The sequence below is a fragment of the Vidua chalybeata genome, chromosome 8 (assembly GCF_026979565.1).
Source record: "Vidua chalybeata isolate OUT-0048 chromosome 8, bVidCha1 merged haplotype, whole genome shotgun sequence".
Classification (NCBI taxonomy): Eukaryota; Metazoa; Chordata; class Aves; order Passeriformes; family Viduidae; genus Vidua; species Vidua chalybeata.
The window spans coordinates 20091803-20119736 of NC_071537.1; the positions used below are offsets into that span (position 1 = coordinate 20091803).

At 42.0% G+C, this 27934-nt stretch overlaps 1 protein-coding gene across 1 annotated transcript in view; it reads right to left on the reverse strand.

The window, feature by feature from the left end:
- The window catches only part of SORBS1 (sorbin and SH3 domain containing 1), a 74277-nt gene extending 53366 nt beyond the window's left edge, over window positions 1–20911 (reverse strand). Inside the window, exons 1-6 of the mRNA XM_053948846.1 lie at window positions 20871–20911; window positions 12182–12237; window positions 11292–11357; window positions 6107–6226; window positions 4582–4608; window positions 4287–4402 (exon numbers count right to left, since the gene is read on the reverse strand). Of these exons, the coding sequence (XP_053804821.1) occupies window positions 4287–4402; window positions 4582–4608; window positions 6107–6226; window positions 11292–11357; window positions 12182–12237; window positions 20871–20902 (417 nt within the window). The 5' untranslated portion in view covers window positions 20903–20911. The remainder of the gene's footprint in view (window positions 1–4286; window positions 4403–4581; window positions 4609–6106; window positions 6227–11291; window positions 11358–12181; window positions 12238–20870) is intronic.
- Window positions 20912–27934: the final 7023 nt, after the last annotated feature.

Below are 27934 nucleotides of genomic sequence, written 5' to 3' on the forward strand. Positions count from 1 at the left end.
GTACATCACCCATCAGAATGGGCACAAAGGGAGACAGTCAAATGTTGCAAGAAGTCAAAAGAAAGTTCAAAGCTGCACAAGGCAGGCAAACTGCATGCACTAGCACAGGACGCAAACACGGTTTCAGTTGTCATGCTGCTGGCAGGGAGCGAGTCATCACTCCTCCCTCAAGTTTAGTATTGCAAGGAGAAAGTAATTTTAATCCAGGAATACAAATTTAGGATAAGGGCGAGGAGGGTACTTGGCAAGCTTACTGTATGTGAGATGACTCCAGTGATTTCAGGCTTCAAGCCCCTGTGCAAAGCCCCCGTGACTGGAGGGACTAGTGAAGGTGGTGATGAGAAGAATGGCAGTTTCGGGTAAACAGAGGGTAATGTGCCAGATGTGGAGGGTGCTTGGTTATGGTGGGAGCCCCTCTGGAGATGTGGGGGAATGAAATCGTCTAGAGTTGGAAAAGTCAAGGGTGAGCCAGGAGGAACAATCTCAGGGAATACGGAGCCTTGCCCGAAAGGAACCAGAGGCGGTGGTGGAGTGCTGGAGCTGCCTTCTTGTTGTCTGTCTGGATTAACCTGAAGGAGGGGGACTACTATAACTCCAGGCTGAGCTGAGGTGGTGGCAGTGGCATCCTGTTGGAAACAAGGTGTTGTTATGCATTGGGGGAGATTGTTACTTTAGTCTAATGCAGCCATATTGTGTCATGCAAGGAATGTACCCAAAATGATACAAAGCCCCAGAAGATCTTCTTTCATTAAGGAGACATACTTCTTCAGGTTTGTAGCCCTGGCCTCTATGAACACAATGTTTTTTCACAAAAATATTTATTCCCCCTCACCACCCTTCTTCTCCAGTTCTGTGTAGTGAGGCTAAATCAAACAAAGAACAGCTCAGCATTCACCATCACTTGAGAAGCTCTAACCATTATACATTACAGAGCTTGTTTCTTTTATGTGTCCCTAAAATAGAAAGATCCTCACCAGTCCAACCCAACTCCCTACAAACACCACACGCATACACGAACACACAGATCAACACTGAGGGACACATTTGGGGTGTTAAATATTATCAAGTAAAAGACCACAAGACTCAGGGCAGCACAACAAGTGCTGAGAAATTAAGGTAGGAGGGGAATAAAGCATTAAGGGAACATTGTAACGAATTAAAGAACTGTTCGCTCAGCTGAAAGAAAACAAGGTTATGGAGAAAACATGTACCATGCTGCGTCCCATTGCCTTGTATGGTGGCTGTCGCTGCTGAGTAAGGTAAGGCTCTTTTCTCATCCTGTCCTCTGTGGCAGTTGTGCTCTGGGGCTCTAGCACTCTGTCCCTCACAGCTTGCGGAGGTGATGACTGAGTCCGGGAGGGCTGGCCTGCACCATAACTAACTGCGTCTTTGCTGAGGACAATGTAAAAGTACGGCCTGGGAGGAATAGGAGGAGGAGGAGCAGCAGGAAGAGACTTTTCAGTGTCTGTTACAGAGGGAACAATGTTGGTGGCTGGTGCCTGAGTGAGCTCAGCGCCCAAACTGGTGCTGGCTGCTGGGTCATGTGTGGTGCCAGTGGAATTTTGAGATGCGCCTGAGCAAGTGCTGTTAGATAAACAAGCTACATATAGTTTGCTGACCTTTTTATCCGCCTTCGTCTCATGACTGGAATTCATTCCAGCCTTACTACTGGGATCTGCCCTGACAGGGTTGTGTTGTATGGATGATGCACCCGATGAGGAGTGACTTTCCAAGAGTGGCTGCCCAGCATGCACCTCATCTTTGGGGCCTGAAGAAGGAGAACGCCCTGCTGGCAAGCCTTGCTTCCCACTGGAGACAGCCCCATAGGGGGTAGGTGATGACAAATAACAGCGTGCACTGGTGTTTGGTGATGCACGCTGTGTGTAAGGCTTGGGTGCATTCAGGTACACACAGTCCATGATGGGCACTGGCAACAGGTTGGTCACTTTAGTGTCAGTGCGAGGACGCCATGCAAAGCTTTCCTCTTTGGGAAGAGGAGGACGGGGAGGAGCAAGGGCCTGATCAGGCAGAGTCAAGAAGGTAGGAAGGAGAGAGGAAGCAGCATCAAATGAAAGGAAAAAGGAAGGAAAAAAATTAAATTCTCAGAACGAATTTGATCATTAGACTTGGGTTAAGCAGGTTTTAATACAGCAAGAATAAAAAGCAAATACAGTATCTGGAAAGCCAGTGCAGAACTCACTCACATCCATCGTCCCACACATTCTTTCTTAGCACAGCTCAATGCAGCACACAAACTTAACCCAGCCCTCAAGTCCCTGCCTACGTGTTTCTCTCTCTGTGCTCAGTAATTCTCACTACTGTGTTGTTTCAAGAGGCCTGCACAGCAACACTCGCCATGCCCCTAGGGAAGCCTCAGTGAAGATTTAACATCATGGCTAACTAAGTCTCATGCTTGCATAACTAAACACTTCCCAGCACTGGGGACATTTGAACTGCAAAGCCAAATTCAGAGTTCTAGGCCATCTCTGCATGTTAAGTGCACTGCTGTAAAATGAGTATTGCCAAGTTTCACAATGCTAATGAAAGCAGACATCAAGCGAGTGCTGTAGCCTACTACAGCTGGCTAAGTAAAAAGTGAGTATGTCTTCATTATAAAGGCCAGCTCTTCAATTCTCTTTAGGATTTTTCCATCCTGAAAATGTTTTCTGGAAGACCAGAAAAATTAAAGTTTCTTGAGGAACTGAGATCATCAGAATTTGCCTCCAGAATCGAGATCACCAAGAGAGAAATCCTGCTTCTAGTAAATAATAAGAAAAGCTTTACTGGTTTTGGTACTTGGCAACATAGAGCATGCTAACTCCAAATCACCTACCTACTGCATCTCCAATTACAGTGATTTTTTTCTGAAAGCCAAACTGTTTTGAGATAAAATAACAGTACAGAGGTTTCATTTTATTTATTGCTTTTTTGCCAGTAGCTGAAAACAAAGATCTATTGGAAAGAAGAGAATACCCACCTGGTGAACAACAGCTCCTTGGATTTTTGCAAATTAACCCTTTGAAGACAGTGAAAGTAGGTTTTACAAACACCCTGTTGCCATACGTTTATGGGCAAAAGCTGCCTATACCACTGCTAAAAATGTCAAAACCAGAGAATGAAGATGCCTTAACAGCTTGCAACATTCAAATCTGGAAAGATATGTCCTTTAAAAGTCATTAATATATGACAAGTTGAGGCAAGTACTATTCTTGTTATAGGGAGATAGATGTAGAAAAGTTTCATAAAATTACAGCTGCTGTTCCAAAATCTGCTGTCCTCATGCTTCCCCTCTGCCCCTCCTACCCTTTCCTTGAAGCATAAGGGAGTGAAGAAGTGGGTTGGTTAGTGCTGTTCTAAAGGGCTTCTGCCTCTGAACAGGTTCATTCCTTTTGGAATTTCTTCCATTTCAGCTCAGTTTGAACAGTAGTTCTTGAGACTTCTGTAACAAGTATTATGTACGCCAGTGCTCACTCTGTTCATCAACAAGATCAGGAAAGGACTACAGGACAGCTCTAAGTACTGAGCAGAAATGGGTCTCTCTTTAGGGTGCTGCTCCTTCCACACCTTCATTGGAGCAGCTCCTTCTTCCACTTTCACTTATGGTACCTGGTCTGTAGCATTGCTAAAGGGACCCTGATGATGGGAGACTGGGATTTAAAGGGACTCTGTTTCACACAAGAATCCAGTTTCTAATGAAGGGTTTTCTTACCAGCTTCCAGACTGCTTCTGTGCAGACTGAGCACCCCCCCCAAAAAAAAAAAAAAAAAAAAAAAAAAAAAAAAAAAAAAAAAAGACATTGCATGCATGCAATGTCAGTCATGTCAGTCTGTATTCTCTTAGCAGACTGGATTCAACAATTTACCTTCAGATACAAATAATCTTTCCCTTGTTGGCTTCTATCAGTTACAGTGTTAAAACTGAAAGGCATTTCCCCAATATTTTATTTTTAATGTAGGGGGCAACTGTGATTTCAGCCTGCAGCAATTTCTAGGAATAAGCCAGCATAAAATACAAAATAATTACAGATGATTACTTCACCTTTTTTCTTACAAATAGCATTGTCCTCCTCCTTCATCCACCGAGGAAACATTGTGGTGTGCCTGAATATATGAGCTCCACAACACGTTGCTGACATCGGTGCTGCCCCCATTTTAAAGGCAGAAAAAGCTGAGGCACAGCAACTTACCCATCTGCAGTCAAGTCTGGAGTTCAACCCAGGACTCCTGATCATGAATTCAGTGCTTGAACCCAGATGATCACCTCAGGGTCACAGAAGGAAGGCTTACCTGTGGCTTGCTGTCTGAAGAAAGGTTTGGACGCACACTCCTATAACCCTTGGCAGCCAGAGAAGATGGCTGGGCATCGCCATTGGCATCAGTGTTAGACGACGACCTCCAATCATCTGTGAGGGGAAAGAAAACTCAGATCACAGATTCCCTCCAGTAGCAGGATAAGTGAAAGGAGGGGACTCTTTTCTTCCTTCCCCCATCCCCCCCCAGTTACTTCTTTTTTCCCCAAGGCAACAAGAAATAATTCCAATAAAGCAACAGAAGTAACAACAGAAGCAGTCAATGTTTATACCTGTTTCTGAGTTTTCTGGCTCCAGACCTAAGTGTTTCGCAGAAAGGAGGGACAGAAGAGGTAGGGGTAGAGCATAGGCATAGAGGAAAAGAAAGGGGGAAAAAAATAAACCATTACATTTCCAGAAAACATGAACCAATTGAAGTCAAGAGTCAAGCTACTTCATTTCACACATAAAATGCTTTCTGACAGGGCTGCGTAATTACCATAGAGACCAGCCCTAAACATGATGTCCTCCTTGTTTCTGACCTTTGTAAACACAAGGCAATTCATTCAGAGCAATGAAGAAACAATTGTTCATTGACATTCTTACTTCAGAGGCAAAAAGGCTGCCTAGCTAGCTACTTTCTAAAGCTGCAGCTTGACATCCAGACACCACAAATTACTGGAAATGTAGGGACCCTGTATTCAGATTATGAAGACATAGCTATCCTTAACAATATCGCTATATGTGATTGAGATAAAGGACTACCAACAAATAGATCAAGTTTTGCAGACTAAGTGCATGAAGGGTGTAATGAGATACAACATCACACTACAAGCCAGTCCCTGCAGCTACATGCAGTGGTCTCATCACATATTTACCTGCTTCCCACTGGGCTCCTCCCCACCCTGTACCCATTTTGCTTTTTAAGTTACATGCACTAAGCTCTTCCAGCTCCAAAGTACATTTCATAAAGCGATCGAGAGAGTAAGCAAAAGAAGTATTAATGAACTGATTTCCATAGTAATGGACCCATTGCTATTCAAGCTGTTGGAAATTTATGAAGCCATCAACAGAAAGGAGAGAGGCAACAGCAGGGGGTAGGAGTAAAGAAACAGAGAAAGGCAAGCACAAAAAGAGGGTAGGTCACGGGTGGAGCAGAACAGGAGAAGACAGAGCCAAAAGTGGCACATTAGGGCTAGAATTAATGGAATTGCCCTTTCTCCAACAATACAGTCAGAAATGATATATGCTTTGCTTTCAAGAGCACGTTTTTACACCCTCCCCCTTAACGGCATCTTGCCTTTGGGAGTTCATCCTCTTTGCCAGCCCCACGACACTGGCCAGGTTTGCTGTGCTTTGCCTGTCTCCTACAATTAAGTAATTACACATCTGCTATTGAAAGACAGCAGAGCTCTGTGGCAACGCTGTCCATCTGGGGGGACGCTATGCCTGCTTCCCTGACAACCCAGCTGAATGCTGCAGTGGCAGTAGCACCACTCAGCTTCCTTCTGTTCCACCTCATGCCTGGGGTAAAAAGAAATGACACAGGCCACCCTGGGGGCTGTGGGGGTGGGAGGGAAAGAAAGAAAAGAACAGAGTTTTTGGTGCTGCTGACAAACTTTAGTCAATTACTGAGCGGTCATGAAACTTGCACTAGGAGTCAGTCTCTCTACTCGTGTGGTCCTTGCAAGAGGTTTCCAACTATGCTATGGAATTCTGGGCTTTAAACCATAATTATAACGTAAGCCCAAGATCCTGGACTGACCTGTCTTGAGGTTACTATGAATAATAGATGCCAGTTAACCTTCCACCACTTACTTTCAGGTTGCTCAACTTCCTGAGGACATGGTGAAGTGATATTCCGATTCCCTTCATAGGATGGAGTTGCCCGGAGGGTTACAGCTCCTTTTCCACTGCAGACTTTTGTGGGATCCATTTCTACAGGAAATGCACATGCACAGAAGAAACACATAGAAAGGGATGATGCAAAGCTATCAGGAGCCATCAGAGCTCTAGAGTAATTTTAGCATGGCTGTCTCCAGGTGAATCAATCTAGTAATGTTTGTGCAGATGAAGATTAGCTCTGTATTTAAAGCATTGAGAAATCAAAGCAGTTTTATATTCATGTAATTGATGAATGTAGCAGTTAAGTTCTGAGTTGGTGCAACAGAGCTAAGAAAGGAGGGGAGAAAAAGGAGTGTTTGAACCAAAGTTCACAGGTCCATTTCCTTTATTTGTTCTACTTTGTACAGAGATACTGTGCTAGCAAGGACAGCCTTCCATTACACCTGTAGCTCTTCTATAGGGATGTGCCAGTGTTATAATGCACACACTTTGTGAGCCAAAGCTTAAAAATGTTTTTTGTGGAGGACTGAAAGAGGAAAAAAAAAAAAAGACTTTTGACCACTGGAAGATAAAATCTTGTAACAATGCTGAATACGATCAAAAGGCAAGGCACTGCAAGTCACCTCCCTGCCATCTCCGCACTTCATTGCGGAGTTTCACCTTCTGACACAGGAACCCAAATCCCAGAAAGAAGGAGATTTAACACATGCCTATTCAGATCAACCTGTGATCAGGATCAGATACCAGATCATGCCAGCGTCCTTGCTGTTCAGCACAGCTTCTGTGCAGGCTTACCTTTGTGTACTTCAGTCCATGATCTGGGTTTGCTCCTCCTGTCATCCTATTAAGTAATAACAAACCAGTACTTCAAAGCTACCTCTCTTTCTCCTCCTATTAAAATCTTTCTGGACAGTTGTTTCCTTTAAGATACCTCTGGAAATAATAAGGCTGAAAAGTGTCTTGTTTCTCTAGGCTATTTCCATACACAAACACATCACCTTCTCTTCTCATGCACTATTAGTGACCTGCAGCTGCCATCAGACTTCATTTACCTACACAGAGGTACCAGCCCTACCATGACTGCACAGGGAGTGTGAAAGGTACTGAGCACAGGCTGCATTACACAAGTGACAACACAAATTTTATTTTTATGGGTTGAGGATCATGCTGTCTCTGCATGGGGAAGGATGCAGCTCTTCTCCAGGAACTGCTATTATAACAAAAATGATGCCTTCAGACTGGACAGAGGGGACAAAGGCTGTTGTTTATTGTCCAGACAACAGCCCACATTTGTGCAGATCAGTATTCCATGGCTGATTTCAGCAAGGCAATGCCCCACCAAACCCACACCAGTACAGTGCCTAGAGACCACGGTAACACCTTGGCTGAGGTTGCAAACCATGCAAACCACAGCCAGTGTGGTCACAGTATGGGGAAACATCAATATGCCAGATGGACAATGGCAGTAAGAGGAGAAACTCAATGAATGCCAAACTCCTGGCTCTCCCTGAAAGCCCTGTGTGCTGGAATCTCCACTGTTGAAGCCCTTACATGGGTTTCCAATGCTTTAGAGATTTCACAAAAAGCATTGTTTTAGATCCATATTTAGGACTATAAAAAGGATGGAGTAAGTAAAAAATCAGAGGATACTTTCCTATAGTTCAGCCTTTAGCTAACTGAGGCAGCATTGAGGCAGCCTCTGTGAGGGGAAAGACTATTCACTCAGACATATCAAAAGGTGTTTCATCCTTAAATATACCACAGCTGATCACAACTCAAGGTCACCCACATCCCTGGTGAAATAGAAGTTGACTTCTCTGATTTTCACATGATTCAGGAAGGATCAGGATTCCTTTTGCCCCAAAGTGCAGTTCTGGCTATCATTCCCATCCATATGGCACAACACAGAGCCCAAGGACTCTATGGACTCACTTTCAAACCACAGCACAAAGGTTTAAGCTCCGAGACTCTGGTTTTAAGAGTGCTCTAACTGTAAAGCATGGACACGATGCTGTTGGGAGTCACTAGGCCTGACACACACATCCACAAGGAGTGCAGGGTAGCTGTCCTCCTACAACTCTATGCCTACATTTGCTTCACAGGCACTGGAGGGAAATGGAAACAGAGCTCAACATGTATGACATGTCAAAACAATATTGCCATCATACTGGAGGAGAATTAAATTTGGGAATACATGTATTTTTTTTAATTTTCCATACAACAGATTAAACCTATATACTGAACCAAAAGAATAAGAGTCAGAAAAAAAATCCTCTGAATGAAAAAAAAAATTAAAAAGCTTTGAAAATATTTGAAAATAAAATCTTGCCAGACTCTCACCTTGGGAGATGAAAACAAATGTCTAGAATGATGTATTCCCTCACAAACGACAGAAAACAAGAATCTGAATCTCTCAGGATAGAAATCCAGCAGCTAGTAATAAACAAGACATTAGCACTGTACTAGTCCAACAAAGCACAAATGTGACAGATTAAGAGAGACAAGCAGTATCAGCTACACTAGCCTGACTGTCCAGCAAAGTTCAAGTATAATCTTGTACTTCTAGTGGGGAAGCATGCGCCTGGGGAGAGGGTGACAGCCTAACATCCTTACTCATTCACATGTGGATTAAATTCAGTGCATGCACAGAAAAACAAACCCATACCACCAATGTTGAACTATGCTTGAACCATTTGTTTTCATAAAGACCAAAGATATGCAGGAAACATTCTTTGGTTCTTCAGGAGTTTTGTTCAAAATGAGTCTATAATAATAATAACAATATTTTTCATAATTGAGCATTAGTAGAAGAGCTTACAATGATCCCAGATTCAAGCAGACACAATTAAGTCTGCAGAAGAGCAGCATAACTGAGGACAGTGTATTGTGCCATCAAGAGTTAACTGCATTACCTACCAATGAAATCTGCAGCTCTGGGAGGAGTGAGAGGAGCATGAAGCTGAGAATTAGCCAAAGCATGTGGGTGAAGCAGAGAGACAATGATAGAGGGAGAGAGGAGAGGGACAATGATGGCTAACTAAGGCATGGCAGGGGAGGAAAGAAGATACCTGTAGGCAGCACTAGGTGAGGAGAACTTTTCACTTTCTTCACAGGGATTATTTTAACGGCAGAAATAGAACGTGTACATAAAGGGACGTCAACAGCTGCAAACACAAAAGTGTAAATGGCACATCCAAAAAGGAAAGAACAGAGTTTGGGAAGCATGCCACAAAATTTTCTAATGTACTTGGAGACACAATAGCAGGAAATTTCAAATACAAAAGCAGTCTAGAGAGCAATGATGCAACTGTTAAAAATATCCCTTCATTCGCCCTAATTCAGGATGCGTCTGTTTTATGCAGCATACAGAACTGCTTACTGAATGGACTAATGCTGACTGCCACTATGCTGCACGCAAAAAGAATCTGGAAGCATTAGTTTTTAGAAGCTATAAAAAAATTTCAGTGTAATCACTGAACTGAGGTACACTACATGCAAAAATAAAAATGTTAAGTAAACCATTAATATGGTTCAGCAAAAACAAAATAAAGTGAAAAAAACCCCAAGTACTGAAAGGTTGAGAGAAGAACATTAAACTAGCCACAATACATGAATTCTGAATTTCATGGCTCATTTTTTACAAGTTCAACAACAGAAGGAATTAAAATAATATTGAAAAAGGTCCCATGCTAAAGGGTAGCATCCATATAGCTATTTCAGAAAAAAAAAATCCACCCATATAAACAGTAAATTGAAGAGATTTCTACCTGACTTCATTAGCTAGCACCCTAATTATATATATGTGGTAACATTGGGGAAAACCATACATAGCACTATGCAAAATTCTAGCAATTGTTACAAAACTGTTCAAATCAACAGGTACAAAGAGGAGTCGTTGTGAAAAGGGCAGTACTATTCAGAGGTGAAGCTCAACAGGAGCTGCCAAGATAAACATCTTGTATATCATGACTCTACCAGCATAATCTGAGTAGTGTTCTTGATTCTGCAGAGCCAGGACTTTCTTCTATAAAACCTGTTTCCTGCATGTGTTATCTGGAAAATGATAGATGTCTTGTCACATTCCATGCCATCTCATGCCTATAAAATCAGGAGTAAGAGGAACCACATTTCTAATACTTTACAGACTAACACTGAGCACTGGGCCAGCTTTGAGGGAGGCATTGACATCAGGGTGGTGTGTACGCCCCCTCTTGTGGCAGATCTTTCTGATACCCGGCAAAACTGGAAAGCAGAGATTTCACAATCTAGAAAAGGGGTCTCAAGCAACAAAAGCCTGGGGAAAGACTCTAACAGAATTTTTTTCAAAACTCATAAAATCATTATTTAATTTGATAGAATTGTTTAATTTTTAAAAATAGTTTAATTTTTTTAATAAAAGAGGAACCCAAATCAAACACTGTTTTCCATAATTCTTCCTGAGCAGAGACCCTGTGAATGCAACAGATCCCAAATCAAACAGCCTGTGGCTTAGGAAACAATCCTGATTCTGTTCTGCTTTGAAATTGACTGAATTCATCCATCCACAATGCAGTCAAAATACTAACCACTATAAAAAGGCATCAAAGGAAAAGAAAGGAAATTAAACCAACAGAAAATAAGCCCATACCCACATATTTTTCACTCTGCCAAAACAGACACAGTCACTCTACAAAACTGAATGCTATAAAGCACACTGCAAACCCGCTGATGTTAACATGAAGACTGGTTTGTTTAGATTTTTTTTCATCACTTAAATGGTTAATTCCTGCCCTTTAATCCCACACTCAAACCTCAACCTCTCCCTGAAGTTAACAGATCACATACAGGCACCACAAACCCATGCTGTCTCAACTCACTACGATACCGATTCACAGGTGCTCACAAGTACCACGAGTAGTGTACAGCTTTCCTCAACACAGCACTAAAAATATACAAAGAGGCAAGTCCAGCCTGCCACTTTAAAGAGACAAAGAACATTTGTTGAGCTAAGAAATGCTGCTGCTACTAGCATGGTGCAGTACAAGACTTTTCTTGTGTCAGTCGCCAAGTGAACTGAATCAGGAAGCCCCTGCTGTAGTGAATTTCTGGGAAAATCAAGCACATCACCAGCTGACATGCGGGAGGAGCTGCGGAGGTATCTCTGGAGATCTTAACCCACCTTTTTCTTGTCCATTGCTGCTCAGCCCATTGATAACAGTTTTTGCAACACCAATTTCTTCATGTTCTGAAAGACAAATGAAGTGGTTTTCAGTTAAGATTTTTGCAAGTCTACAAGGTCTTCAGCTGACACAAATAAAACTGGCTCTTGTAAATTCAGAGAAACACAGGAGACAGTGCTAGAAAGAAGCTCCAAAGGTCATCTAAAGACCTATTTCTGAACCATGAATGAAACAAATCTACCTCTGCCACTCCTGACAAATGTTTGCCTAATGAGTTCTTACAAACTTCCAGCACTACCCTGATGCAACCTATTCCAGTGCTTACCAGCCTGTAAGCTTATCAGTGCTTACACTGAATTCCCAGGTCATGCTTTTCTGGACTCTCTTCATTTTTTTCAAAATGTGCCAAAACCAGGACATGATATCCCAGTCGAGACTTCCTAAGATGCTGAAATTAAGTGGGAATATCATTCTATAGATCTTACAGATTTCTCTTCAAGTCTGGCATCTGCTTTATTTTTCACTCTGATTTAGCCTGTTACCCAGACAAGCCCAGAAGTTTTCCTCTTCCCAACCAGCTCCCATTTCCTGGTCCCTTGTTTTTCTTTGAACATCTGATTTTTTCCTATCCATACGTCAAACTTTGTTTTCATCTCTACTAAAATATATCAAATTCAGATGATTTTTCCAGGTTATCAGTAATTTTGAATTCTTATATTCCATACTGAAATAAGCTACAGGACCTACTCCAGTTCAAGTTGTTTCTAGCTACTTTTTGGGCCAAAATTCAAGCAACAAATGTGAATAATTGTATCAGAAACAAACAGGAATATTACTAGTAATAAAAAGGAAGACCAGTGAGTGCAAGTAGAAAACAACAAAGACTTACCAGAGCTCATTGTGGCAGAGCGACTTGCCTTTTCCACTTCTGGATTTTGTTTATGTCTGTTTAAAGTGAAAGGCAGAATGATTACATTATGTTTCATGTCTGTCCAGACAGCACTGGACACAATGCTGAACATTCACCACAAGAGTCCCGGCAACAGTCATAGTTTCTTTAAAAAAATTACTTTCAAATGCCAAGTGGATTCATGTCAAGCATCATATATTTTTTTTTTTTGCTGATAATTATCAGAAATTAAAGATTATTTCTACCCAATACAAGCACTGCTTCCAGACTTTAAGACTAATCTTCATACAAAATTGAAAGATAGTAATTTAAGTCTTAAGAGTCTATAAAGGGCAAAGTGTAAGTCTAACTAGTTTCTAATATATAAAATGTGCATCACCTTTTAAGAGAATTTAAAAAATCAAAGTGACACTAAAAGCTTTAAACTAAAACCCTCAAATTAGAGCTTTTCTATATCTCAAGGCAATTTTCTGTTCATATCAAAGCTAGTCTATCCTTTGAAAGATATAACAATACAGAAGAGATGCACTTGTTAAAATGCATATTATAACTTCTGTACCAATCATTTCCAGCTGTGCAATGCAGCTGATATTTTCAGGATCAGACTCCAGTAAGTGAAAGGTGAAAGCTGGAAGCTTTAATTCTCCTGTTACCAAAGGCAGTGAAATTGCCAACCTAAGAGAAAAAGTACCAGATGAGGAGCAGAAGAAAAAGTCAGTTTTCATGGTGATCCCAATGTGTGGAGGACAATTGTGAGGTCTATCTGTCCTCACTCCTGTGGGGACTTGACACCTGCAGCAAACAGGTTTCAAAAAAAAAAAAAAAAAGGTGTGTTTTTGACAAGATCTCTCAACTCTCTAAAAGTCCTAAGTTGAATTAAAAGTCCTTTAATTTTGTGTTCCAATCTCCACTTCTCCCCCTGCCAAAATGTTAGCCCCAAAGAAAGTGAGATAAGTGTAGCCCCAGACACTTAATGGCTTTCATGACACCAATAGAAATATGCATCTGAAATCACAAAATCATGCAAAACTAAGAAGCCCAAACTGACAAGTACAGGGAAAATTGCTTGGGGAAGCAAGAAACTAAACAACAGAGCTGGAAATACTTTTCCTTTTACATGAACTGGAGGCAGCAGTGGAACATTTTAAGAGGTGAAAATTCCCTTCAGGGAATTGAATTTGTTCTCCTGCCTCAAGCGTCCCTTTTCTTATCCAGCATTTGTTTCATGCCAGCCAGAATATAATGAGCATGTTCAACAGACACTCAAAAGGAAAGAAAACCCAACAAGCAAGTATAGTAACAGATGAGTCTATAAAATGAGACAATATCTGGGCTCCCCAGCAAGCCACCCTAGGAACAGCTGCCAACACTTAATTGCTTAAATATTTCCTTCACTAAAATACCCACATAAGATATACACTGTGGGTTCATGAAGGCTCAGCAGGATTCAGCCTAGCTCCAAGTTGATCCCAGTCAAATACAATGTAAAGTGGGGGGTACAGTATAAAACCAGTCAACAACAAAAATTAAGTCCAGCTTGAAAGGTTGGCTGCCTCATTTTGATTGCCCGTATACTATCTGCTTTTTGTTTCTAGCATTTCATATTAGAAGTGAGTCCCTGAAATAGTAATGGTTGACACAGCCTGAAAATGTAGACAGACATACTTAGTAATAATGGTCCTTCTGATCTCTGTGTGTTTCCATTCCAGAAAGATGCCTTAGTTCAAGCAAATAAAAAAGAAACAGTCTAAAATTATGTTATCCAGCTTAAGGAGATTTGTAGCAATATTGTGCTCCTCTACACATAGAAAAATGTTACATATTAAACTCATTGGGATAAAAGCCAGTCCTTCCATGGGCCAGGAGAAAAGCACAAGAAGGGGCAACAACTACAGCAAATCTCATCTCAGCTTTAGGATCAACATCTCTCTGAAGCTGAGGAGGTTGCTGATACCCAGGTGTTTTAACTCAGCACTGGCCCTCCCCATGGGCTTCATGCAAGTCAACAGAGAATTTCTTCCACTCCAAGCATCCCCAAGAGGTTGCAATGCTGTCCTTTGGTATGCAAGATTAAAAGGAGTGGGAAAAAATAGTTCAATATATTACCTTTTCAGGAGAGGAGAGAGGATTTACTGCCTGTAATGTCTGGGCAAAGGCAGGCTCCACTGCTGCTGCAATGCCAGAGCATCACAGCCCCTCCCACAATAGCAGTATCGAGCAATCAAACTCATGACCACATGCTTCACCCTTTTAAAAAGTCTCATTTGTTTGGAAACAGTGACATCACAACTGCCATAAAGCTCTGATTTCTGTCATGTCTTTTTGATCCAGTCTTGACATTGCTTACAGTGTGAAGCAACTAACCTTCACTGCATTAAGAAAAGCATTTAGGAAAGAATTCATACCAAAAAGAAGTATAATTACTTAGCATTAATAGATTAAATTACTTTTTACAAACAAGTGATTTGAGGAAAAATATGAAGTGATAATTAAAGAAGACTGCTAAAATTAAATGGAAGACATGTACAAACCCATTAGATTTAGATTGGATCTGGAAAAATTACTTTTCCACATATCCCCACACTTAGTAGCAATTATGGAATTCAATTAAAATAACAAGCATCCAATGTTCACTTTCTGTGAAACTAATCAATTTCCTTCAAGCACCCAAAGATGTGCTTAGTGCAAGTTCCCATATACAGAATGGATTCAGTGTGCTCAGGGTAGAGCAGCCAATCCTGAGTCCCTGCGTTGGTCTAACTCCAGAAACTCCATTTAAAAGCTGATTTTGATCAGTTGATTATCTGCACACAGGTCTGCTGCATGCAAGTAGAAGTAACTCCTGTTTAGGCCAACAAAATTATGGTGCATGTTTGGAGTTGAGAACATGCTTTGGCACCTTATTGCATCAGGGCTACAGAGTTATTCTACCTGTCTTCCACGTACTTGAGCCAAACCACAAACTGAAGTCCTATTAGGCCTGTCTCAGTCCTAGGGCTGCCCTTGGGATCAGATGGACAGTCCAGCCAGGTAACACACCTGGCTCCACAGTGCCAGTGCAGCCAAGTATTGGCCTCTAACAGCTGGGAAGGCACATGCCGTAAGCCAGTGTGCTATGCACATTTGGATCCTTAGGCAGCTTAGTCCCTGCCAGGCTGGGCAGACAGGCTGTTCCTGGAAACAGGTGGGTCTGGAATCATTTGTTGCTCCCAGCTCCCCTCAAGATCTTTCTGTAGACATGGCCAAGCTGTTCCTGTAGACACACAGAGTAATGCACAGCAGTACTTCAGAAAGGAGTGTTTCAAAGGGAACCAAGAATGAAGTCCCTCGTGTCAGTGTTAAAAACTGAGAACTTCCTATTGCCAGATCAGGCAAAGGAAAAAAGAAAACTAGTAGAAAAAGTACTCCAAAGCAAAACCCCCACATGTCGCCTTTCAGCTCCCGGCTCCAGCTAACCAGTGTGTCCTTGCCAGACTGGAATTAGTGCCTTTCCTGAAATGTGACAGACATAGCAACAAAGGCTTCAAAGCTGCACACATGCAAAACACAATGAAAGGTAACGAATTCCTCAGGGCATAGACCAGCAGCTGTAACCCTGAACATGCCAGTGTCCATACGTAACATCCACCAACTCCTTGTCAGTTCAGTCCTACCTCTAGACGGATGTTTAACTTTTCCTTCCTCCCTTTCACCCCCAACACATTTCTCCAAGGCTGCAGTCCCTTCCCTACTTGGTGTGGAAAAGAGAGCAGTGTGCTCAGAAGCCTATTTAGGAGGAATGCAGATAAGTGGCAACCACTTCTGTACAGCCTGTCTGGATTATCTCACATGCTCTAAAGGTTTGAATACTCCCCCCCACAAAGGCAGGGGGTACCAAACAGCTCATTAATAGTTCTGAGCAAGGACACATGCTCTTAGGTCACTGGTATCTCAGCTAAGAGTCGTGGGCAGTCATTATTTTTGGTGGTTTAATGTGAGCGTGGGGAAAAGTAACTTCCTTTTTCTTCCCTTGTTATTACTGACAGCTCCAGTGACTCAGATAGGATTTTAAAACAATTGCTAGGCATGAGATGAACATTAAAAATTTATTGTGCTTGTCCCTTATATTCCTGAGATGTAGACTCCTTTATTTTTCTCAGTTTCAAGTTTTTCACATTTTCGAAGTTTTCTCTCTAAATACAAGAGCTTTAAGTGTTTTGTGGGTGCATTTACATGAAAAATCAAATTCTAATTTATATTAGTATAAAGTAGGAGTTGAGGCTATCAGAAAAATTGCAAGCTTTCAGACTGAAAGGATGATTAGCAATAACAAAACTTACTTTTCACCTGGTCAGGTCTTACACATCACTGGCAGCACTCATTTGTTTCTCCCTGGCTCAGACCCTTTCTCACAATGCCATCAGTGTCCCTGACCCAAATGCTCCTCTTCAGCGAGCCATGTCAGCAATATGGAGTCTCAAATCTGGAAAGTGGGCAAAGAGCTGTACTGCAGTCAGTGCCTCCCACTAGCACGTTCCTCTGCTTAAAGGAACTTGCTGGAAAACACATCTCCTGTGCACTTCTCACCTCACATCATATAAAACATGACAAGAAAAAAAAGTAACTCAGAATAGAGCAGGCAGCTCAGATTAACCCAGGCAATCAGCTCTCTCTTCAACTATGATTATTCTCTTATTCTGGAATACTGAAATATGTTGTCTATCATTTTTATTTTAAGGGTTAAAGAACATCCTGTCATTCCTTCAGAAGACATTATGGTCCTAAGAATAAAAGTAATGAAAAGACTATGAGTAAGCAAGCAGTGCACATAGAATTATCACACCAATTCTGTACAAGACAACAGCTTCCACACACTCTTCAGCAAGTGTTAAGACAGCAGAGAGAGAGCACTGAAAGCTTACTAAATGAAACAAATGGCATCATTACATGGTGTTCTTATAAATAATTGAACTTACAGCTGTTACAATAAACAAACACAGCACATTTCAAATGCAGTACCACTTTCTTTTTTTTCCTTTAAATATAGTGTGTGTCTGTTGCCTTCCAAATGAGCAAAATTAAATAGGTGCCAGTTTTGGTGCAATATATAAGGAACGTGCCTCTCTTAATAATAAAAGTTAAATAGGAAATGTAAACTAGGAGATACAGCTTTAAGAATTCTGAGATGCTTTTGAAATAAGTCATCAACTTCAGAGTAAACAAAGTTTACTGCAACCTGAGTTGACTCAGTTCAAGGTCACCATTTGTGGAGCAGGGGGCAGAAAAGAATCTCCTGGGTCATCCAGCCTACTCCCATGCTATTGCAGGCAACTGTGTCATACAACCCTGTGCAAGAACACTTCACATTCCAGCTTAAAACTGCTAAAGTTTCCCGCCTCCACTGCTCTTCCTGTAAGCCTGCTCCAGAACTCATTGCTTTTATGGCATGAATGCTGTTTCTCATTTGCGACCTAAATCATATTCATGAGCAGCTATAGATAAATTGTTTTGCACCAACTCAATTTTTCTGTTTAAGCAGGTCTTCCTCCTTACATTCACCCCTATCCATGCATTTTAGAAAGCAATTGCACCTCTGAGTCTTCCTCAGAAGTGCAATTGCATTCCCAAAGAAATTGGCCAGCATGCTGTCACCCATCTCATTAAAATCTGACAAATAGTGAAAGACTTTAAAAGATCGGCAGGCCAAAGTCTAAACTCCACTTAACGTCACAAAGCCAGTGAGCAAAGCCTACAGCCAACATGCCCAACAGCTGAAGAGCAAGGTTGAAAAGGTAAATCATCTCTTTTTGTCCATTCTAACTCTGACCTGTATACTAAAATGAATTCCATTATTAGTGCTAGTTCAGATAGTGATTTGATGTCTATAGGAACCACCCTGCAAAGAAATAGACTGGAATAATGTCATATTAGCCACTAAACCTTCATTAAAGACCACTGACTTATACCTGGAAGACTGTGGATGAAAGGTGGCTCTTGCTTGAGCCATCAACCTCCTGCTCTGCTGCAGACTCAGGGTTGAAAAACAGCCATCCAGAAGGTTGTTTGGCTCACAGCAGACTCGGCATGCAGTTTACTACCAGTTCCCTCTGGATAAGTAACTGCTCACATCCCTGCCTTACAGTCAAAAACATTTCTTCTCCTGGCAATAAACTCTAAATACACTGTAACTGGGCTTTGACTTCCTCCTCAGTCTGTCATGACTGCCCTCTGTCTTTAGTTTTTGGTGGCTGAGACATGGTGACAGTAGCCCTGGCCCATGTATCATGGGTGTCAGCTGAAGAAACGAATGCCTTTCTGCCACACCCATATACCCAAGCAACTCACATGAACATTTTGAAACTTCAGAAAGAAAACAAACATTTCCCAGGATATTTTAAATAAAATCTCATCTCCATCTTAGCAGAAGATACAAAGCACAGCACTTGACAGCAGCAGAAGTTGAGATTTCTGTTCAGATTTATCTGCAATATGTATGATCACATCTCATAGATGGAAACACTGTACAAACAAGCCTATGTACATCCTATAAAAGGGAGCTCACTGCGCACACATCTCAGGCTGCCAGCTCCAGGGAAGGTTGTAAACAACTTAACAGCATACCACATCCTGGGACTGTTCAGGACACTTAACTGAGATTCACACAGGAACTGGGGCAAGGAGCACAAAACTGCTGAAATTGGAATTTATTTACAGGTAAGAGTTCATTTGTTCCATGACACCCAATTTACCTTTGTTGCAAAAGGAAAACCTTTCAGTCTGCAATGACCGCACCTAGCCAAGAGGATGCTGGCTTTGTACTTCAGCTGGAAGAAATGGAGGATTCATTGAGTTCAAGCTGTTGTGAGACTACTTGTAGGAGCTGTGCAGCTGGGGTGCTCTGGGTGCTGCACCTAACTCTCTGCAGACCTCTGATATGGGGCTGCTTGTGCCTCGGCAGAACAATTGCTGTAAATAAACAGACCCAAATTCCAGAAGCCCTAATTATGTATAACAATGAATCCATTCAGCTGACTGCAGGATTGAGGGACACAAACACTGCATTGCATTTACTACAGTGAATGGCATTCTATAAATACAAATCAATTAGATCATCTAAACAACATCCAGCAGCTTCTCTTGCATGATTTTGTATAACAAATACTACAAAGGCTGTCTTCACCTTTATCACACACTCAAACAGTAAAGTAGTAAATAAGAGGAAGTTGCATTAAGTAGAAATACTAATTAGAGAATGACTAGTATCTCAAAGTTCAAATCCAGTTTACAAACATTTCATAAAAATTAAAGAGAAGACTCTGATGTACCTTTGAGATATAAACCAGATACTCTAGATACTTTAATGCTACAGACCACCTTATACCATTCCAGACACATCCTGAGATTTCCAGTTGTGTAAGGCAGAGGAATTGTGCAGGCCTGAATGAGTGCTCACTGTGGCAACCACACCAAATGTTAATTACAACCTCTTCTAGCATTAGCTGTTCTGAAGCTCTGAACAAACACTCACTAAGCAACAGCTAATAATTTTCAATACATATAGATGATAGTCTTATTTTATACCAAGATGGAAGATTCGTGCCTCTATCCTATGCAACATCCAAAACTAGCTGATTTGGCATAGTGTAACGGGGCTTTATAAGTATCAGTCTTACAGGTTGCTTTTTAAAGTTTCAAATTAAGAAAAATCAGTTTGAGAATTGGTCTCCTTTACAAACAACTGCAACAACCTCCAGAGAACCACATAGAGCTAAGTCTAACCAAAGCACACAGGGAGCCAGGCATACAATATTGCCAACACATCTCTGACAAGCCTAGTTGGAAGCAAGCTGAAATGAGACAAGGTCATTTTCTTTAGCCTTTTCCAACCTGGAAGCACTGCTATGCTAGCAAAATTGCCAGGGGACTAATTCATCTGCCTGGATATCAGACACAAAATGGTCTCAGCAAAACTCAGAAGTCTGGCCACTGTCACACATCCAAGGCCAGACAGCAAACTTGTGCCTGCCAGGGAATTCAGGCTGGAGCACTGGCTTGCTAGTCCTGATGGACTGCGCTGCCTCCAGAGTCACCTACATGCCAGAAGGAAGTCACTGCTGCTCTACTCACTACTGAAAACACGCAGAAAATCAAACTGATGGGTGAAACAACAGTCTGACATTGCAAGTGTCTCCAGATCCTCTGTCTCCAGAAATAGCAGAAAGTTACATTCCAGAAGCCAGTCCTCATCTTTACTTCCCTCTGACTCCTGCCTCAGGTGACAAATTCATATATTGCTGAGAATTCCACATCCATTCTCTTAATTTTCCTCTTAAGTAACTGCCTCATAATCTGCATTCAGGAATTCCTTTCAATTTCTCCTTCCCATACAAATAATTACGAGAAAGATCACTAGGGTAAGGAGGCAAGTATGTGCCCATTTCCCTTAATGAGAATACAAACCCATGTAATGACTACCCTGACATTGCCTCTTTTCAATCAGCAACCGGAAATACCTATCCAAATGAAAGTAGCATTCTGAAAATCACTGTGCACTGCCCACCAGACCTACCCACTCAGTGTATATTAGCATATGCCAGAGTCATATAAAGTCCTGGGAGTTCAGCTCACAGCAGGTCTAGCAGAAGTAGATGTGACTAACCGTGACTAAAAACCATACTAGTGTCCTTACCTCGATTCAGGCTTTTCAGTCAATGGAGCCATTTTCTTAGTGTCTTGATTTCACTCCAAGAGAGGTATGAAAGAGTTAAAAAAACCTTTCACTGTGTTGCCCAGTCACTTGGCTGCTGAAGTGTAAGAAATTTGTGAAGACATCTCTCTTTCTCTCTGGCACCCTTAAATACTTTGCTCCTCCTACTGCTGTGCTTTAATTAGCCAGCTGGTTCTTAGTCACCCCATCCTGTCACTAGGCTTGCTCACCAACAGCCACCCCCACCCAGCCTGCCTGTCACTCCCCTGCCACTGTCATCACGAAGGACAAGGTCTCTTCCTGCAGCTCTGGAGCTGGGGAAGGGAAAGAGAAAAACGTTGGAGGTGACACTCCAGGGTAGCATTGGTATGGGATGCACTTGAGAAGTGACAGAAAGACCTTGAAGGGATGTTAAATTACAGAAAAAGTACTTGAAAAAGCACTTTTCTGTTTTATTTTAAATCAGGCAGCATCCACTTGTCATTAGCACTGGACATGGCAGATCCCATTTCAATGGCTAGGAGCTGAAGGGGCAGATAAAGTTTCTGCTCTTGGCAGCTGAGATTTGTAGCATAAATACCTGACATAACACAAGAGGAAACTAAGTGCTTGTATGGCTATTACTTATTATATGCCCACTCCTTGAGCATTTTAACAGGCATCAAAGAAGTTTCTGAGCCATCAGCAGGACTAGGGTGTCCCTAGAGGGGAGTGCCCCCACCACAGTGCAACTTAGCAACCTAAAACTTGCCCTGGAGTGGAGGTGATGCCAGCTTTTAGAAGAGTGAGGGAATCTCACATGCCCAGGCCTGGGCAGCCCATTAGTGAGGAAGGCAAACTGCAGCACAGAATCACCCTTCCTTCCACAGCCAATGTCTACAACACAAACAACTGGGACAACTTCCTCAACTCAGACCTTGGAGGATGGCTCAAACAAGACCAAGTGATAATTTAATAGTGGAAATAATTTGAAGGAGGCCCCTAAGCCTCTTGGTACTATCCTTTGTCACCAGCACTGGCTTTCATGACTGACACTCCTCTGTGTCTCTATTTGCAGCCTGTCCCTGGATTTTGATTCCTCAAATACACACATACAGGCATTGATCTGCTGCCAAACCTACAGACTGATAAAATGTACTGAAAATTATTGCAAGACGAGCACCTCAGCATTCAAATGAGACCTGGAAAGCAACACAGACGGCAAGAGTTACTGATTGCAGAAAGGCATAGGAGCAAAACTGATTCTGTAGGTCAAAGCTTACACTACTGATTCTTTCAGTGAAATGTTAGCAAAGGACACAGAACAAAGGTCTCCAAATACCTGCACATATAAATCCATACTGATCCTCTGTCAAATACTGACTCAGGTTCGGTCAGCAACACAAGCTCTCCGTTTTCCTTCCCAATACCTCCTTTAGCATCCCAGTACTTACCTCCCACCAAATGAAGCATTTCATTGTAAATCAAAATGGGCATAACTGTAACTTGGTATATTTATGGCTAAGAGGCCAAAAAGGGCTGCTCTATTTTACTTCATTTAAGACAATCCCAAACCTCAGTGTGAACATGGCAGTGATAGTTCTAAGTAGAGTAAACAAAGGGCTCTGGAGCCTACATTTAATACCACATCCTAATGTTAGGGACCTTGTACCTCAGCTTTTGATTTCATCTACCACAGCAGATACCAGACACTATTAGCAAAAGTCAGGCCTGGATCTAGGTTTAGGTTCTAGTCCCTTTACATTTGAGGTGTGTTTGGTTTGGGTGGAGGAGGAAGAGGGTCATTTCAGAAGTATCAACAGTCAGAATAAAGGGTGATGGAAAATAATATATATGTTTTGAGTGGTCAGATCCTACTCTCCTATTCACAAAGCAAATGCAAACCAATCAACCAAACAAAAAAACCTAACGCCATGTGGCTCTCAAAAACAAATCAGAAAAGCCAACAAAAACCCCCACATTCTCCATAGTAAATTGTACAGTCATCACCAGCTCCAATTATTTGAAACATACTTATTTCCACAACATGAAACACAGTTTACACAGTATGCAACAGGAGACCCCTCACAACCCAAAGACAACCTCCTTGATCTCCTTCATGTCTGTTGTGAAGCCTGGACCACATGAGAGTAGGTCAGTTGGAAGCCGTATTTGCTGTGTAGCAGGGGTTTATAAACAAGCCCCAGATAGTTTGTCTTCAGGTAACAAAAATGACAGTGATTTAAAAAAAACATACTGTAAAAATAACAGCTAGTGAATGAAAGCATGACATCTAGGGAGAGGCAAAGTAAGGAAGGATCCAGAAGTTGGCTCAAGTCCAAAGTTAGGATGGTCAGATCAAGATGAGGTTTGAAACATTCTTGGTCTTTGCAGAAACTAGCTTAGAGGACCTTCAAACAGCTTGGCAAGGAGGGAGGAGTATCTGTTGCAAACCACCACTTGAATGGAAAATAGAATTTTCACAAAATTCCGCCTGGATGAAGATCAGCAAGCTTTGCCTGGCTGCAGGGCCACAAAGCTTGGCTGTTTCTAGTCAACCCTGAGTGCATGATAAAAAGCATTATGAAATGTTGATGTTTTACCATCAACCTACTGTACTAATGTACTGTGCACTGCAGTTTTCCTGGCATCTGCTGCTGCACAATCTCTGCTGTGTTTTTCTCCATAATACCATGTCTTTGTGAAAGATAACTTCACCATGGTGGCGGAAGGAAATAGCAAAAAGGAACAAATTAATTTTCTCAACAAAGGAAGTCTTTGGCATAACAGAAGTAGATGCTGGTTCTAGGATATTCTGGATGCCTGCTCTTGTAGCAACTGGACAAACCTGCTTTCACCAGAGGGAGTAATTTTACCAGTTATAAGCTACCCTGGAAAGTTTTGTTGCCCAATCCATGATGGCTTTTTTATTTTGGTAAATATCACACAGCTATACTAGTTCTTTTATGCCACCCCAATATGCTATGGGACTAGGTTTTCCAGCTACCAGAAGAAGGCGGAGGTGCAGTGACATGCAGTTTAGAAAAGGAGGTACTTTTCATAGATCTGGGAAATGCTAAACAAAAGTGATTGAAGTTACTTCATTCTGCAGATGGAGGAGGAAGGCAAACAAACTTACATCATGCTAGTGCTTTTAGTTCAGTTCCAGGGTTTGAATTGCAAAACAAAACTCAGCCAAAATAACACGTTGCTGCCAGAGTTCCACCCAGTACTGTCAATGAACACAAACTCATTCACCCAACATCCTTGCCCTGCTTTGTTACAAAACAGCCACCCAGGTTGTGGTTAGGATAGTATGACAGCACCTTCCCTGCTATAAAAGATGAGCCCCACCTTGCCCCAAAGCTCCCAACACATGGACCCCCTTGACCTGAGGCTGAATTCTGCAGCTCAGTCCTGCCCAGCTGAAACAAGGGAAGCAGCACCACCGCAGAATGAAATACCGTCATCAGCAGCCCCTACAATCTGCCAGGCTGCTCCTGATCCTTCCAGCTGCACAAGGACTCAGGAAGCACTTCCAGCTGAGTCTACATGACATGAGGGGTTCAGACTGTCACCAGAGACTGAGAAAAATTCTTTGGAAAGATATACAGGTCTTTTAAGAGCTCTAGATAGGAACTTAATCTGTCAGTAAGAGCAAGTCTTCAGGACACAAGTTAAGGGCCTGCAAGAGGTCCTTGTAAAAACAAGGTAAGTACCAATCCAGTGAAAGCACATAACTTGCTAAGCATAGAGAGAGAATAGCAGATAATACAAAACAAAGAGCTAAAAATTTTTCTCAACTGGCTGAGAAAAGCAAATGCAAAATTTGTCTTCCTTGCTGAAGATTGAAGAACTGTCCTAGTGTTCCTTTTGGGTGTTGACAATTAGGGTTGTACTGGAGATTGGTGATGCCCCATTTAAAAAAGAATGAAATTTCACCTGGTTGGATCACAGTTTACCAGCACTCAGGATCTACAGCATCTTAAGGGAAACTTCAGTAGAGGCATGGCACCTGCTGCTGTTGTCTTCTGACTGCAGAACTCCATGGGAGGTGGACAGACTCTCTTACACCAGCACAAGCAGGGAGTGATCAGCTGTTTAGCAGGCACCTGAGTAGAACATTTTTTCCAGCTCCTACTGATCTGTTGACCTATTTTAACTCCCATGCATAAAAGAAAGTATAACCTTGCTCCTCTTCCTAGAATAGCTGGTGACCCTGGTTCAAGCAATTTTGTGGAATTCAGGACCTGCTAACTGCAACACTATAAGGGAAAAACTTGGCTATGTTTACTCTAAGGAAAGTCCTAGGAAATGAATGGCAGAATGTTACAGAATGTGATTGACAAAGCATGCATCCTCACCTACACATAAGCATCTCCAGCCCTTTGTACCCTCTGCTCCCACATACTCTCAGGCAAAATGGAAGCAAAACTTGCATGCTGGGATTTGTGGCATATGTGCCAAACTGGGGTGTGGGACACAAGGATTATACTCAATGATCACAGGATTGCTTGTGGCAGGAGAGCCCAGGCTTATGCTCCTCTACTACAAAAGGACAAAGGCATTTCCTAAGTTTAGTTTAGGCCAGAGCTGTGCTTACTGACCCAACCAGCGCCTCAGTCAATGAAAGGCACTGTTGACTGTGAAGGCAACAGAATACAACTCCAATCAGTATTAAAAGCTTCTATAAAGGCACCAGCTGTTTACCACTGCTCTTAACCTCTGTGCTATAGAGCTTAAATTAACCTTAAGGTAGTGTCAGAACAAAAATCACCTCCTATATGACACAGAAAGAAATTGAGTTTTGCAAAGTTCTCTCATTTTTCTTTAGATCCAAAATACTCAGATACTAGAATAATCTCTGTGCCAGCACCTGAGTTTACTGCCTCTTCCAGGGACAGTGATTTGCTAAGTTGCTGAGAGTGAAAAAGGAGATACAGAAGTGCAGTAAAGAAGGGAACTTGTACAAGCAGAAAAGAAAATTTAAACTGTGCTCTCTCTCCATCTCAGCATTTTCTTGCAATGCTTTTTCCTGCACCCTAAGTGCTAAAGACAAATTAATATCAAATCAGGCTACCCACAGCTGATCTTCTGTTCTCCAGGAACAGAACTACAGAGCCAAAAGAAGCAACATGTGGTCCAGGAGACATACCTCGGCATTCACAGAAACTAAGTCCCAGCAGTTCTGTCAAATGTATTTGATGTGTGTGTCATTAAAAAGCATAAATCCAGCCCAAAACACCAGGCTGAGGAGAAACTTAGATTCTAACTTGGCCAGCTGGCCAGTTACATTTGTAACTATGAAAGCTAATAAGAGAGTAATCATATTTCACAGTTCACAGCTGAAAGTCATTTCCTTTAGGAGTTAATGATGGTTTAAATTCCCCCTTGTTTTGGTTTCTCTCCTGTAAACTGTGACAGAGTTTTGAAGGCCTTACTTTAAATCTGCCTTCAAAGAGCAACGCTTTGGTATACGTGTATTGAGAGGAAAAGTGCTTAAACCTCTCCAAGAGGAAGAAGAGAAAAGCTGATCTTCCCTCATCCCCCCGCTGCCAACAACACAACCATTTCTTGTCACAGCAAAGAAACAGCAACTGGATGACTAAATAATGATAATGACTGCTGCTCAGTGCACTGCTGGGCTTTGATTAGATTCTTCTTGGCCTCTAATCAGATTTAAGAAAAAAAAATAAGAAAAACAAAACCCCAAAGAAAACACATCGGCCGTTCAGAAAAGACAGGACTGATTCTAATAGAATCAGTACAGTGCTCAGTTAAGATGCTCTGGGGTCATTGTCTCTGTCCAGAAAGACCAGATCCTTCGTTTCAGTGACTTGGAATGAAGTAAACAAAGAAACTGCCCATCAGGCCATGAGCTGCTCCCACAGACCTTTGCATCAAAAGTTCCATAGCCCAAAAAACACAGCTAAACAGGCCTTGGGGAACATCCACCTCTGGAAGCCTGGGGGTGTTGAAATTTTCACATCCTAAACTAACTGCCCTGTGCCAAGCAGGCATGAGCTATGAATGTATAAGCAGATTGGGAAGACATTAAGGAAAACGTTTGAAACACACTGTCCCTTCCAGAATCTCTGCCTCATCAATGCTCCATCTGTTCCCAAAAATTCAATGGAAAAAATGAAAACTCCATTTTCCTGATTGCTTTAAATTCACTCTCACTGTTACCGCTCTGGTTTCTGGCACAGTGCTGCATCATTTAAACCTCTATTACAGTGGGCAGAGCCAGTGTGGAGGTGGTGTGATCAACCAGCTGAAACCAAAATTACATTCTGGGCAACACCTTCCTCTAGAAGACATTCTGCTCTGACCCAAGGGAAAGTTGTGAAAGAAGACTTGTTACACCTTACAGCAGCTTGTCTGAATAACCTTCAGCATTCACTCAAAGCAACAAATTCCAGAACTGAATAAGGCAGCAGCTATTGACCAGCAGGCTCTGGGAAATCTGGCCATTAGTAAGAATATCTTTAACTCTTTAGCAACTCTCCAACAGTTCTGTGTATGCACTAAGGGCACTTTTTCTCAGTTATTGAGCCTTGGACCTACTGTAGCATTTTCCATGCTTTGACTCCCTCATCTATGACAACAGAAGATTCAGTCAATATATATCCACTGTACTTTCACAGATTAACTTTGTTTCATGGTGTACTGCCTAGATATTTTCCTTCCCCTTCTGTGCCTTTGGTCCATCTTGACAGCCCTGGAACTGTTTTGCATTGCAGATCAATGCATACTGGACTGATGTAGTATTCATTTTTCTCTCACATAAAAAAGGTAATGTAAAAAGGGCCATTTAGGGCTCCAGCTAAGCTGGAATAGGGGCTAAAAAGAAGGTTGTTCTCCTTCAAACTCCCATATGGGCTATTCAGGCCCTGGTACTCAATGCTAGGAGCTCCCTGAAGAACAGATGTGTTATGCCTTGATGCCACATGACAGCCAGTAGGACTAAGCAGGCATCACAAATAAGGGAAGAAAGAAATGCAGATGTCATCACTTGGCTGATGACACAGGTCAGCCACAGCACAAGCATGAGGCACAGTGACTCC